The sequence below is a fragment of the Emydura macquarii genome, unplaced genomic scaffold, assembly GCF_026122565.2.
Source record: "Emydura macquarii macquarii isolate MOO-44397 ecotype Brisbane River unplaced genomic scaffold, CSIRO-AGI_Emac_v2 contig_318, whole genome shotgun sequence".
Taxonomy (NCBI): domain Eukaryota; kingdom Metazoa; phylum Chordata; order Testudines; family Chelidae; genus Emydura; species Emydura macquarii.
In genome coordinates, this window is record NW_027130455.1 from 9119999 (window position 1) to 9133300 (window position 13302).

Sequence of the window (13302 nt, forward strand, 5' to 3'; positions counted from 1 at the left end):
AAAAATCTATTTAAAAACAATAAATATAGGGTTTTTTCCTATAATGTCTAGTGTTTGAGACTTCGGGGTTCACATTTTCTCTACAACCATGAGGAATAAAACTTTCATGAAAAAACCCAAAAGGAAATGGCTTTTTTGAAATGCCTGCAAGCTTCATGGAAACTACTTAAATACACCATAATGGAGGCTCCAACTAAATACCCCAAATAAAAAAAATCAGTAAGAGAACCAAAAAAATGCCACTATGGCTAAACAGCAGAGTAATAGAGGGGTATGGGACAAAAAGCTATCCTTTAAATATTGGAAATCAAATCATACTGAGGAAAATAGAAAAGAGCATACACTCTGGCAAATCAAGTTAAAAGTATAATTAGGCAAGCCAATAAAGAATTTGAAGAGCAACTAGCAAAAGACATGAAAACTAACAGTAATTTTTTTTTAAAGTACATCAGAGGTAGGAAGCCTGCCAAAAAATCAGTGGGGCCACTGGATGATCAAGGTGCTCAAAGAAAACAAGGCCGTCATGGAGAAGCTAAATGAATTCCGTGCATTGGTCTTCGCTGCAGAGGATATGAGGGAGATTCCCACACCAGTGACATTAATTTTGAGATCTGAGGAACTATCCTAGATTGAGAGGTGTCAGTAGAGGAGGTTTTGGAACAAATCGATACAGTAAACAGTAAGAAGTCCCCAGGTGGTATTCACCCAAAAGCTCTCAAGGAATTCAAACATGAAACTGCTGTGGTATGTAACCTAACTACTAACTGTGGTATGTAACCTATCGCTTAAATCAAATTCTGTACCAGATGTCTGGAAGATAGTTAATGTAACACCAATTTTTAACAAAGGCTTCAGAGGCGATCTTGGCAAGTACAGGCCGGTAAGCCTAAACTCAATACCAGACAAAATAGTTGAAACTATAGTAAAGAACAGAATTATCAGACATATAGGGGAACATGATTTGTTGGGGAAGATTCAAAATGGCTTTTGTAAAAGGAAATCATGCCTCACCAATCTCTCAGAATTCTGTGAGGATGTCAATAAGCACGTGGAAAAGATGATGCAGTTGATATAGTGTATTTGGACTTTCAGAAAGCTTTTCATAAGGACTCACAGCAAAGACTCTTAAGCAAAACAAGCAGTTCTGGGATAAGAGGGAAGATCCTCTCATCGATCAATAACTGGTTAAAAGGTAGGAAACAAAAGGTAGGAATAAATGGTCAGTTTTCATAATGGAGAGAGATACGTAGTGGTGTCCTCCAGGGGACTGTACTGGGACCTGTGCTGTGCAACATATTCATAAGTGATTTGAAAAGGGGGCAAACAGTGATGTGGCAAACTTTGCAGATGATAGTAAATTACTCAAGATAGTTAGCTCCAAAGCTGACTATGAAGAGTTACAAAGGGTGCCTCTGCAACAAAATGGCAGATGAAATTCAGTGTTGATAAGTGCAAAGTAATGCTCATTGGAAAAAATAATCTCAACTATAGATACAAAATGAGGGGATCTAAATTAGCTGTTATGTCTCAAGAAAAAGAGATGTTGGAGTCATCGTGCATAGTTAAGAACATAAGAATGGCCATACTGGTCACAATGGTCCATCTAGCCCAGTATCCTGTCTTCCGACAGGGGCCAATGCCAGGTGCTTCAGAGGGAATGAACAGAACATGTAATTATCAAGTGATCCATCCCATCACCCATTCCTAGCCTCTGGCAAACAGAGGCTAGGGACACTTCAGAGCATGGTTTTGCATCTCTGCCCATCCTGGCTAATAGCCAATGATGGACCTATCCTCCATGAACTTACCTAGTTCTTTTTTGAGCCCTTTTATAGTCTTGGCCTTCACAGCATCCTCTGGCAAAGAGTTCCCCAGCTTGACAGTGTGTTTTGTGAAGAAACACTTCCTTTTGTTTGTTTTAAACCTGCTGCCTACTAATTTCATTTGGTGACCCCTAGTTCTGGGTTTATGAGAAGGAGTAAATAACACTTCCTTATTTACTTTCTCCACACATTACTTTTTCTGAAAACATGCGTTCAAAGTGCAGTGGATGTCAAAAAAGCTAAAAGAATGTTGGGAACCATTAGAAAAAGGACAGACAGAAAAACAGAAAATATCATAATGCCACTATATAAATCCCTGGTACGTCCACACCTTGAATACTGTGTGCAACTTTGGTGCCTTATTTCAAAAAGGATATGTTAGAATTGGATATGGTACAGGGAGGGGCAACAAAACTGATGAGAGGTATGGAACAGCTTCCATATGAGGAGAGATTAAAAAGACTGGGTCTGTTCACTTAGAAAAAAAGATTACTAAGGGGGGATGGAAGAGGTGTACACACGGGCGTGTACAGGAATTAACATGTTCTGTGCCCCCCCGTCAGGAACTCACTCTTCCCCTCTCCCTCCTTCTGGTCCCAATAGGAGCTCACTCTTCCCCCCACTCTGGCCCTGGCAGGACTCGCTCTTCCCTCCTCTACCCAGCCGGAGCTCACTCGTCCCCTTCCCCTGCCGTAGCTGGAGCTCACTCGCACCACCGCCTCGGTCTGGGCAGGAGCTTCCTCCCTCTTCCCTTCTCCTTCCGCACTCCAGCCGGAGCTCTCTCTTCCCTACAAGGCCAGAGTTCACTCTTCCTTATAAGATGGATAGGAAGCTGTCTAGACCATCATGTTCAACAGGTAATGATCAACAGCTTGATGTCTACTTGGCAGCCAGTATCAAGTGGAGTGCCCCATGGGTGTGGGGCCGGTTTTGTTCAACATCTTCATGAATGATCTGGAGGATGGGGTGGATCACACCCTCAGCACGTTTGCAGATGACACCACGCTGGGGGAAGTGGTCGATATCCTGGAGGGCAGGGATAGGATATGGAGCTTGCTAGCGGTGCTTTGCAGAGCCTGCAGGGATAGGAGACAGAGCTTTGACCTAGAAGGATTGGAGGATTGGGCCAAAAGAAATCTGAGGAGGTTCAACAAGGACAAGTCCTGCACTTAGGATGGAAGAATCCCATGCACAGCTGCAGACTGGGGACTGACTGGCTAGGCAGCAGTTCTGCAGAAAAGGACCTGGGGGTTACAGTGGACAAGAAGCTGGATTGGGTCAACAGTGTGTCCTTATTGCCAAGAAGGCTAATGGCATATTGGGCTGCATTAGTAGGAGCATTGACAGCAGATCGAGGGAAGTGATCATTCCCCTCTATTCGGCACTGGTGAGGACACATTTAGAGTAATGTGTCCAGTTTTGGGCCCCCCACTACAACAAGGATGTGGAGAAGTTAGAGAGAGTCCAGTGGAGGGCAACAAAAATGATTAAGGGGCTGGAGCACAAGACTTATGAGGAGAGGTTGAGGAAACTGGGCTCAGAAGAGAAGATCGAGGTGGGATTTGATAGCGGGTTCCAGGGAGGACAGAGTTAGGCTGTTCTCAGTGGTGGCAGCCATGGGCGTCAGGGTTGTATAATTTTTGGTGGTGCCCTGCCCTGGTCAAGGTGCTGGGCCCACGTCACGTGGAGAGGGGTGGGGGGACTGGCTGCCATACAATGCTGCAAGGGGCTGGGAGTGGCTCCTGGCCAAGGCATTGGGCCCATGTGAGAGGGGGGCTGGGAGCGGGGAGCAGCTGCTGCCCTGCCACAGAGCTTGGGGTCAGGGCCGGTGCCGGAGTAGCTCCTGGCAAGCCGCTGAGTGTGGAGGGGGAGGGGAGAGGGATAGAGGCAGAATGGCCAGGCCACCGTGGGCACTGGGGGCCACTGGGCTCTGCACCTCTATGGCTGCCTCCCCAGCACCATAGAAATATTGGTGGAGCCGGTCTCAGCATCCTCAATGTTGGTGGAGCCAGGGCACCATGGGCCCATATAACTCTCCGCCTATGGTGGCAGATGACAGAACAAGGAGCAATGCTTTCAAGTTGGGGGATGTCTAGGTTGATATTAGGAAAACTTTTTCATTAGGAGGTTTGTGAAGCACTGGAATGGGTTACCCAGGGAGGTGGTGGAATCTCCATCCTTAGAGGTTTTTAAGGTGTGGCTTGACAAAGCCCTGGCTGGGATGGTTTAGTTAGGGTTCGTCCTGCTTTGAGCAGGGGGTTGGACTAGATGACCTCCTGAGGTCCCTTCCAAACCTAACCTTCTATGGTTCTATGATTTCCCTCCCCCGCTACCCCAGTCTGCTCTTCCCTGCCCGCCCACCCCATCTGGAGCTCACTTTTTCCTCAACACACACCCCGCCCTGCCCCTAGCAGGAGCTGGCTCTTCCCTACCACACCCTGCCCTGGCAGGCGCTCACTATCCCTCCCACCCTCTCCCACGGCCCTGGGAGGAGTTCTGTGCCCGGGGGCCTGTGCCCCTGCTTGCCCACTTTGTGCATGCCCCTCAGTCTGTAGAACCATGAATGGTGTGGAGAAAGGGAATAAGGAAGTGTTATTTATCCCTTCACATAACACAAGAAGCAGACATCATCCAATTAAATAAATAGGCAGCAGTTTTAAAACAAACATAATGTAGTACTTCTTAACAGTGTACAGTCAACCTGTGGAACTCTTGCTAGGCGATGTTGTGAAGGCCAAAACTATAACTAGGTTCAAAACAAAATTAGGTAGATTCATGGAGGATAGGTCCATCAATGGCTATTAGCCAAGACAGTCAGAGAAGCAACACTATGCTCTAGGTGTCACTAAACCTCTGACTACCTGGTACTAAGCTGGTACTGGCGAAACCTTGATAATTGCCCTGTTATGTTCATTCCCTCTGAAATGTGGCACTGGCCACTATCAGATGACAGGATACCGGGCTAGATGGACCAGTGGTCCGAACAAGAATGATCATTCTTATGTTCTCATGTTCTCACGTAATAGCAAGACTTCAAGAGCTGCTGCGTCAAGAAAAAACATCAAATAAAATCACAAGAGTTGATAACACTGACACCAAGAAAGCATTCCCTGTACCTTTCCCTGTGTTTTAGAAGAGTGAACAGCTGGTTCTAACAACTTCATAAGAGTTCCAAAGAAACAGAAACTGCCCCTTAAACACTCACAGACATTAGGGTTTTAGGGCAGATCTAGAAATGGATTTGCTACCCTAAATATCGGGCTAGTGGCAAGTGTGGATCCTGACCAGAGTTGATCGAATTTTTTTTTTCAGCTAAGTGATTTTTCTGACCCTTTCTGCAAAATTGAAATTTTCTTTAAAAAAAACTGCAGTTTAGCTGAAAATTTTTGATTTTTCATTGGGAAAATCGAAATGAGGCTTTCTGGTTACCTGTCTGGAAGGCTCTTGTCAGTTAGACCTTCTGCTAGTGAAACTGACAAAAGCTTTCCTGAAGGGAAGTGTACTGACTCTGTCTTCTCCCCAGAGGCTCTGTGCCTCTCCAGTTCCTACATTTGGAGGGGAGGCTGAGTGAGCTGGCTCTCTACCGCTTCATCTCCCTGTACTGCAGAGGAGGCGGGGGAGGCTGAGCACTCAGTTTCTCTGCTTCTCTAGCATCTGAGCTGGAAGGATTTTGTGAAATTGACAAGACAATTCCAGGTGGGCAGTCAGGAACCTGAAAATTATTATTTTAGTTCTCCCAAAATGGAATTTTTCCTGAAACCCCTTCTTGATGTTTTGTCCCGATTTGTGACATTTATTTAAAAAATGCCAAGTTTTTCATGGGGATGGATTTCTATTTTCTGGCCAGCTCTATTCCTCACCTCATTTCATCAGGGTTGGTCAATACTGGGGAGGAAGTTAGGAAAAAGGGCACCAAATTGATTCCTTGCCAGCAGAAGCCCTTCCTCATTCAATTGAGGGCAATATACTCTCTATCATCAAGATTAAATCTATGGCCTATGGTTAAAGAAAGAGTACAGGGGTCAGAGCTTCATAGTTTCAAGGTTGGAAACAGAAGAAGTCTCCCAAGAACTAACGACCAGGTGATACCTGCAAGAAACCCATTTCTCATGAGCTCAGAGATGGTGTACAGCTTCAGACTTTTATAAATTATCACACTGACTTCAGCAATGATGAATTAACTGGAGAAAAAAACAAAAACCCTCTCTGGCTTGTTCCTGGTCTAGCCTTCCCAGAAGTTAATCAACATAATAGGTACCTTCATACTCTCACTCCAATAATATATCAAGTAAATCAATATTCCTGCCTCACGACTATCGCTGCCATGTTGCTCGGATCATAGCAAGACTGCATTAAAATATATGTTTACTGGCATAATATGTGATGGTTGCAGCCTTGTTGAAAGTGCAATATGGTAAGTGGGAACAGTACATTAACACAAGTAGTGTCTTTTGAGCAGTACATTAACATGAGCAATGTCTCACTCACAAGTTTGCATGGATCTCTGTAACTTGACATCATTTCCCCTCTGCAAACATCCTTTAATTTATGTGGAAAGCTTTAAGATCTTCTTGTGTTTCTTAAGTTCTTTCTTTTGCCTCTACCAAAACTAATCTAGAACACAAAACATGTGAATTTTAAATCATAATGGTTTTGTTCCTCATACTACACAGTAACATACAGTGTGCAGGGCCATGGGATGAAAGAAGTCATATTCGTTTATCAGAATTTAATAAATGCACAGTAATACTATTGAAGAAACTAAAGCTGTTATATGGGTCTTCATCATTGATTATATTACTGAACCAAAAATCTTTGGCATTTTTACAATGTCTTTCTCCACTTCCGACTGTGTAATAATGCACCAAATGCCAGAAAGAGATAAAGGAAGAACAAGTGCTGTGTAATAAAAGGAAATATGATTCCATTAAGGATGGTGAACATCACCTATTTTGTAGCAAACCAAAGCATGTTGGAGGGGGAATGGGGGGGGCTTCTTTTATTTTTTTTCAGTGAAGCAAATGGCTTTATAGATGCATTTCCCCCCCACACTTCTTCCAGAAAATCTTTTTGCAAGTATTAAAGCTGATCTATGCCTACAGTGTAATGTGCTGGCACTTAAAATAAGACTTCTGAGAACTCTCAGCAGATTCTATTATTAATACTTGATATGAGATATTTGTAACTTAACATGTGGGCTTTATTTTTTAAAATAAACAAAGGTGAGTAACATGGCTAAGCTCTTTTCATGATTTTAAGTTTGAAAACTCAAACTTTTTAATATGAGAAAAATACTCACACAAATTTATATAAGTGAATTATAGAATGTAGGGACCCTATTCAGTATTTCCCATATTATACATTCTCATCTGTAAGATTACTACACACACTCTAAGAGAAAAAAATCATTACTATTTTAATTCCTGTTATTACACGTGAAAACATAACTTTCAGAAAAAAACTAGTTAACATGTTGATTACATATAACACAAGAAATGACAGTTATTGCTGTATCTTATATAGCCCCTGTTACCATAGTATCTGAGCGCCTCACAATGTTTAATGTATTTATCCTCACAACTCCCTGGTGATTTAGGGAAGTCCTACTCTCCCTGATTTTCAAATGGAAAACTGAGGCACAGAGAAGATAAGTGACATTCCCAAGGTTACACTGGAAGCCTGTAGCAGAGCAGGGACTTGAGCCAAGCCACCCACAGCCTACTATTTATTACTACTATTTCATGATTTGTTTTACTGTAGCACCAGTCGCAGACCAGGACCATGCTATACTAGGCACTGTACAAACAGAACAAAAAAGAAAGTATTTGGCCCAAGGAGCTTACCTGGACCAGTGCTCTAACCACTGGACCATACGTCCTCTCCATTAAACCTGGGTTTAGGCAGAAACCACTATGAAGTACAATCTTCATTGTGGGCAGCTGTTTTGGTTGTATCTTTTTATCTATTTATCAAGCATTTTAATAACATACTATTTGATATGTAAATCAAATCACAGAGGCTGTGAAAGTGATTGCATTGTGTATGTAACGGGACATGTCTGGTCCATGGAGATTATGGTTATATTTAGAATTGGGGTAAGGAACTGGCCAATATATGTACACAATTCAATTTGCTCGCTAGAAATTTGTATCAAATGCTTCTGTTTAACTGTCACTGAAGGCGCTGGAGATAAATCAAAAAGTACAAACTGGAAGTACTGTAAATGGTGAGGGCTAAACAGCTCATAATTCTTGAAGTTTTGAGACACTGATCACTTTTTCAAAAAAAGGCTGAGACTACTCCCAAACTATATATGAGTCATCCAAGCAAAATCAGACATTTCTGATAACGGTAAGGTAAACTAGCAGAAAATAAATCTGTCATGCTGTCTTCTTGCATTATAAAGAAGGAAATAACATTACAAACCTAATTTTTTCATTTCTTCTGCAGGTCACCTTTAACCTGAGAGACCCTGTAGAGGCTATTTCCACTAATGTAAATTTCACCCTAGCAGTATAAGGTCCAGGAATCACACACACTTTATTCTTGTGCTATTATTCTGAGTTCGGAGTCAAGGCTTTAACAACTCCATACCTCTAAACTGTACCTCACTTTGGGACTAAAAGGAGAGATGTCCCTCAAAGTTATCTATGTTATGCACAGATTCATCCTCTTACTTTTATGGTTGCAAATTACTGACATTAGAAATAAAGAAATGTAGAACTGAGCTTAGACAGTCATTGTCAGTAAAGGAAGGAATCCCACAGCACTAAGCTTCCTGCCTGAATAATTTGTACATGTCCCTCATTTTGGGTCTTTGTCACACATTATGTTCCACATTCAGGCCTTGGCAGGTTGAGAGGTACGAACTTGAAAAGAAAAAGTAAAAAAAAAGAAAAGAAAATGTATAGTAATAGCCACAAGAACTGCAGAATCACTATTGCAATATGAAGTACTCTGGATCATTGCTGTATGATACAAATCTGTGCTGTCAACATCTTCGCCTAGCTCCCCTCTGATATGGAATCCCTCAGTCCTGGGACAGCATCTTGGTTCAACATGAACATGAAGACTAGAAGAAGAAATGCCACTTTTCTAAGTATAAAACATTCAAATTTCTTCAAAGCAAGTGGAAACATGCTTCAAATATTCACCAAATGCCAGATTATTTAACTAGGCCCCCTATAGGATGTTTGTTTAATTTGGATGGCATAGTTATTCCATAAAATTGCACAAATTCCACAAACAAATGAAAACCTTGCACACAAAGAATGTGATATTGTACCTGGGTGGTTGCAACATTTGTTCCATCGGTGACCTCCACAGTCATGTTATATATTGACCTCTGCTCTGCATCCAAGGGCTTTGCAATGACAATAGTGCCCACGCCCTTCTCTGCGTCGAAAGAACTATCGAAATTCCCTCCTAATCATCCACAAAAACACAATTCAATTAACTATCTCTGGAAACTTTCCATTGAAAATGTACCTAGGGGTGGATGTATCTGTTTATTGACAACCATGTTTAGGGCCTTCTTTACGCATACCCAGTGCATTTTAGTTGTTCTAAACTAATTTATATTTCAAAGCACTGTTTTGTATACTGTAAAACAGAGGTTAAAAAATGCACTAAAAACAAATTCTTCAATAATATATTTAAGTGAAGCATAATTAGTTGAGTCTATTAAAAGATTTAAAGGGTCATAAACCCACAAGAGATGTGCCTTGTAATTCCTATAATGAACAAGCAGAACTTTTGGTTTAAGAAATTCATTTTAAGGGGGTTCGATTCTGCAAATTTTATGCCAATGGGTGCAAGGACTAGACTGATCTTTTAAAATGAGTATGGGCTTATTACAAATTTGAAGAAATATGCAAATAGAGAAACGTAATGCTAATTTCAAGGACATGTAAATATTTGTCCGGAGAAGTCAAATAGTATCTGTCTCTCAGAAAGAAACAAGCAGATTTGACAGGGAAGACACCATAAAAACCAAACCAAACTTCTGGAACTTCTTTCTGCATTTTAAACCCGAGTTGTTCCAAAATTAATACACAATTGCCCTGACAAACCAAACTACCTAAAGCAGAGCAAAAAAATATTCCAGCAGCTCATAAAGAAAAATAAATTAAAAAAAAAAAGAATACAGGGAAGCCATAAACAACCAAAGATTAAAGAGTTACCAACAATATTCTACCCCAGCTACAGTTCATAAGTTAGAACTGCTCACTGTGCTAAGAAGCATGATTGCACTAATTGCTGTTGTGCTTCCCTACTCAGCTATAAAGAGGAGTTTATTATAAGAGCCCTGCAAATCTGCAAAGATATCCACTTTATATCTGCGGATTATGTTCGCGGATAGGATGTGGCTACAAATTTTGTATCCATGCAGGGTTCTACTTATTATAATTCCAACTCTGAGATTTTCTGGAGTATGGGGAGAGGGAGGAGGAGGAATACAACTGGGCTGGGAAAAAACTCTTAAGCTATTTTAATTAAATATCAGTACCATTCCAGGAGCTATATTTTCTAAGGGTCCAATCCTGTGAGGCGTGGAGTTGCCTTTAATTCCCTTTGATTTCAATGGGTGTTTAAAATGTGTCCGGAGATGCTCAGCCCTGCTTGTAATCAGGTCTCTAGTTAAGAGGTTTCATTCCATTAATTCTGTTCTTGCCCAGTAATTTTATTTGAAGGCTGCTATATTATGATGAAACCTTTACCACTTTTTATATTCGGGGGTGGGGGGCTTAGTTGGTCAGCACTTCTTGCATCTTATTATGCTGATCAGTGACTAAAATTACCTTTCATAAAATAGGCATGTACTTAACAACTGGAGAAATATTTTAGGAATTCAATGAATTTACAAATTTAGGGACAGGCTGCAGGTGCACAGGGTGGTAGAGCATGGCACAAACTGCCTTCACTCCACCTTGCACAAGGCAGAGCCTGACAATATCCTCACCCCTGAATTCCTTAAAACACATGAACTACTCCTTCCCCTCACACCCTGATGCACAAACTATTCCAAAAAGGAGGGGGAGGGGAGCAGCCAGGGCCTCACTCTGACCTGCAACAGCCAGATACACAGCATGGGGGTTTGCTGCCCCATCCTCAGTTATTGAACTCCCTCTGCATACTGGGGAGATCCGAGGAACCTGTCTCCTGTACTGCCCCACCAGAGAACTGAGCCTATCAGACGCCATGTGGTCCTCTATTAAAACACTGCAACGTGATCTGCTGTGATTTGCAATGAAGAAAAGCACTTTTATTCCCCATCCCCGTTTTGCATACCTAAACAACTTACTGTTCACAGCTGTTATATATACTGAACACTTTTTAATTGCTAGTGAAAGCATACTTGTCCTTGACCTTTCCTTAAAGTGATGGAGATGCCAAGTTATTTGAAAAGTGCTAGAAGATCATATGTTTGGGGGTATTTTTAAGTTAACTTAAAAAAAGAGAGAGGTCATCTCCCAATTAATGTTTTTAATTGATTTACTTGGGAAATCTGCATTAAAAAAAATCAACTCTGGGAAAAAAAAATCTTTTGAAGAAGAGAGTCGGTAGATTGTTGCAAGAAAACCTGTGCTGAAATGAAGCTAGCCTTGGGATAGTCTGCACTTTTCAAAGGGAATGTTTCACACTGATAACCATGAGAAATAAAATGAAAGACTTTAATTCAAAATGCTTAATAACCATCTTAATGAGCAATCAAAAATCATATGCTATCAGCACACACTTCCCGGAAAACTGCTTTTAAAATTTACAAGAAGTTAAAACTGAGAGATTAACAACACAAGTTTTTAAATGCCCTTTCTCTGCTTGCTAAGGGTAGCGTTTAGGATGAAGACAATGCAGATTGTTCAGCACAGTGCCCCAAATAATATCCATCACTCTTTGCTCTATTAGTCACAGACAACTTTGACTAACCCTGTAATCCCTTTCCTAAAATTAATAAACTTAATTCAATTGGATTAATAGTGTAGCCTCTCTTGTGGCCTTCCAAAATTGCATTGTGATTAAGATATATTTCTCTCTCTCTTTCTCCTGTCCCTCCCACCAATCAGCAGGGGCTGGGCTTTGTTTATTCTACATGGTTTAGTTTTGTATTAAATAGTGTTACTGAGGAAAGGCTGGGTCAAAGAACTGGGTCTGCATTTTGGTCTGAGGTTTGCCTGCAGACCAATCTCTATTGGAACTGAGGGCCAGATTTATGGGTATTTATCATCAGTTGTAGACAGTGGAGAATTTGTCCCTTGATTATTTCATTTATGGGAACGACCTCTCACTCAGACTGAGACATCTGGGTTGTGCCTCTCTTCTAGCATATGCCAGAGGCAAGACAGACTCATCTATGAGAGTTCCAGGGCTTGGACATACCGCAAACAATCCCTCAGCAGGTGACTGTTTCCAAAAGTGTATTGAAATGTTGAAGCCTTACTAGCAAATTAGCCATAAATTCCTAATTGTAACAGGTTGTACAAATGTATTGACTACATACATGGACTCCAAAGAAGCAATGACAGAAGCATCCCAAGGAATTTTCCTCAGGTGTTTCCCAGAAACGAAATAATAACAAGTTTTTGCTTCTGGAACCTGACTCTCCCCAGTCTGAGACTTCTGGGTTGTAGAAAGCGATGCAGAAACAATGCCAGGGAAGGAAAGAGAAAGTAAAACAAAAACAAATAGATCTCTTGCCTTCCCTAAAAATTAGTGGAATTAAACTATTTTGTGACCAGAACTTGGAACATGTTCCTTCCAAAGGATGGCTAAGGAGGTGGCAGCTTTATAGATTCCCTTTGCGGTGGTTCTCCATGTTGCTGAAGTGGAATGTACTTAAAGGGCTCCAGTCTCCTCTGCATGTATGTTATTTGCAGCTGTGTAAGCTTCGGCGATGCAGAGTTTCATACACAGCTACAGACTATTTAGAAGCCTTCAAGAAGAGGAATTTAGGATGAAAAGAGACAAGCAATGATGGCATTTTCCTCAACTTTCAATTCTATTAAGGTAAACCACTCAGGATGAGGAGGAAAGCAATTTAGTACGGTCCTGGAACAGCTGGTTTCCTGTGGCTAATCCTTCTGCCCTGGCAATGGTAACACAATATTTTCCAAACTCCTGCATAAACCAAGAAGGTGGAAGATTTCCATGAGGCTAAGGATCACACTATTACTTTAGAGGAATATCCCTGTTTATTTAGGGTTTTGGCACTCTATAACCAAGATGTCAAACTCAGGTATGACGTGGGAAACAGGCCCTGGTATAAAAGATCCTGCCTACTGAGAGGACAATGCAGAGACCTATACAATAGCCCTATGAGATCTTAGTGCAGGTTTCTTTGCCAACTTGTGATGATGAAAATGACGGCTGCTTCCTCTTTTATTGAGTCACTCTTCCTAGTAGAGTGCAAAGCAGGAGGAGGTATAGGGAGGCTGAACTGTCACATCTGTGAGCCAGAGCTTCTGTTCCCTTGATGAAG

General features: G+C 41.5%; 1 protein-coding gene across 7 annotated transcripts in view; it reads right to left on the bottom strand.

Annotated features, from left to right (window-relative positions):
- The window catches only part of FAT3 (FAT atypical cadherin 3), a 532268-nt gene that overhangs the window by 116815 nt on the left and 402151 nt on the right, over positions 1 to 13302 (bottom strand). For all 7 annotated transcript variants that reach the window (XM_067568394.1, XM_067568392.1, XM_067568383.1 and 4 more), the window contains exon 7: positions 9109 to 9248. In XM_067568394.1, the coding sequence (XP_067424495.1) occupies positions 9109 to 9248 (140 nt within the window). The remainder of the gene's footprint in view (positions 1 to 9108; positions 9249 to 13302) is intronic.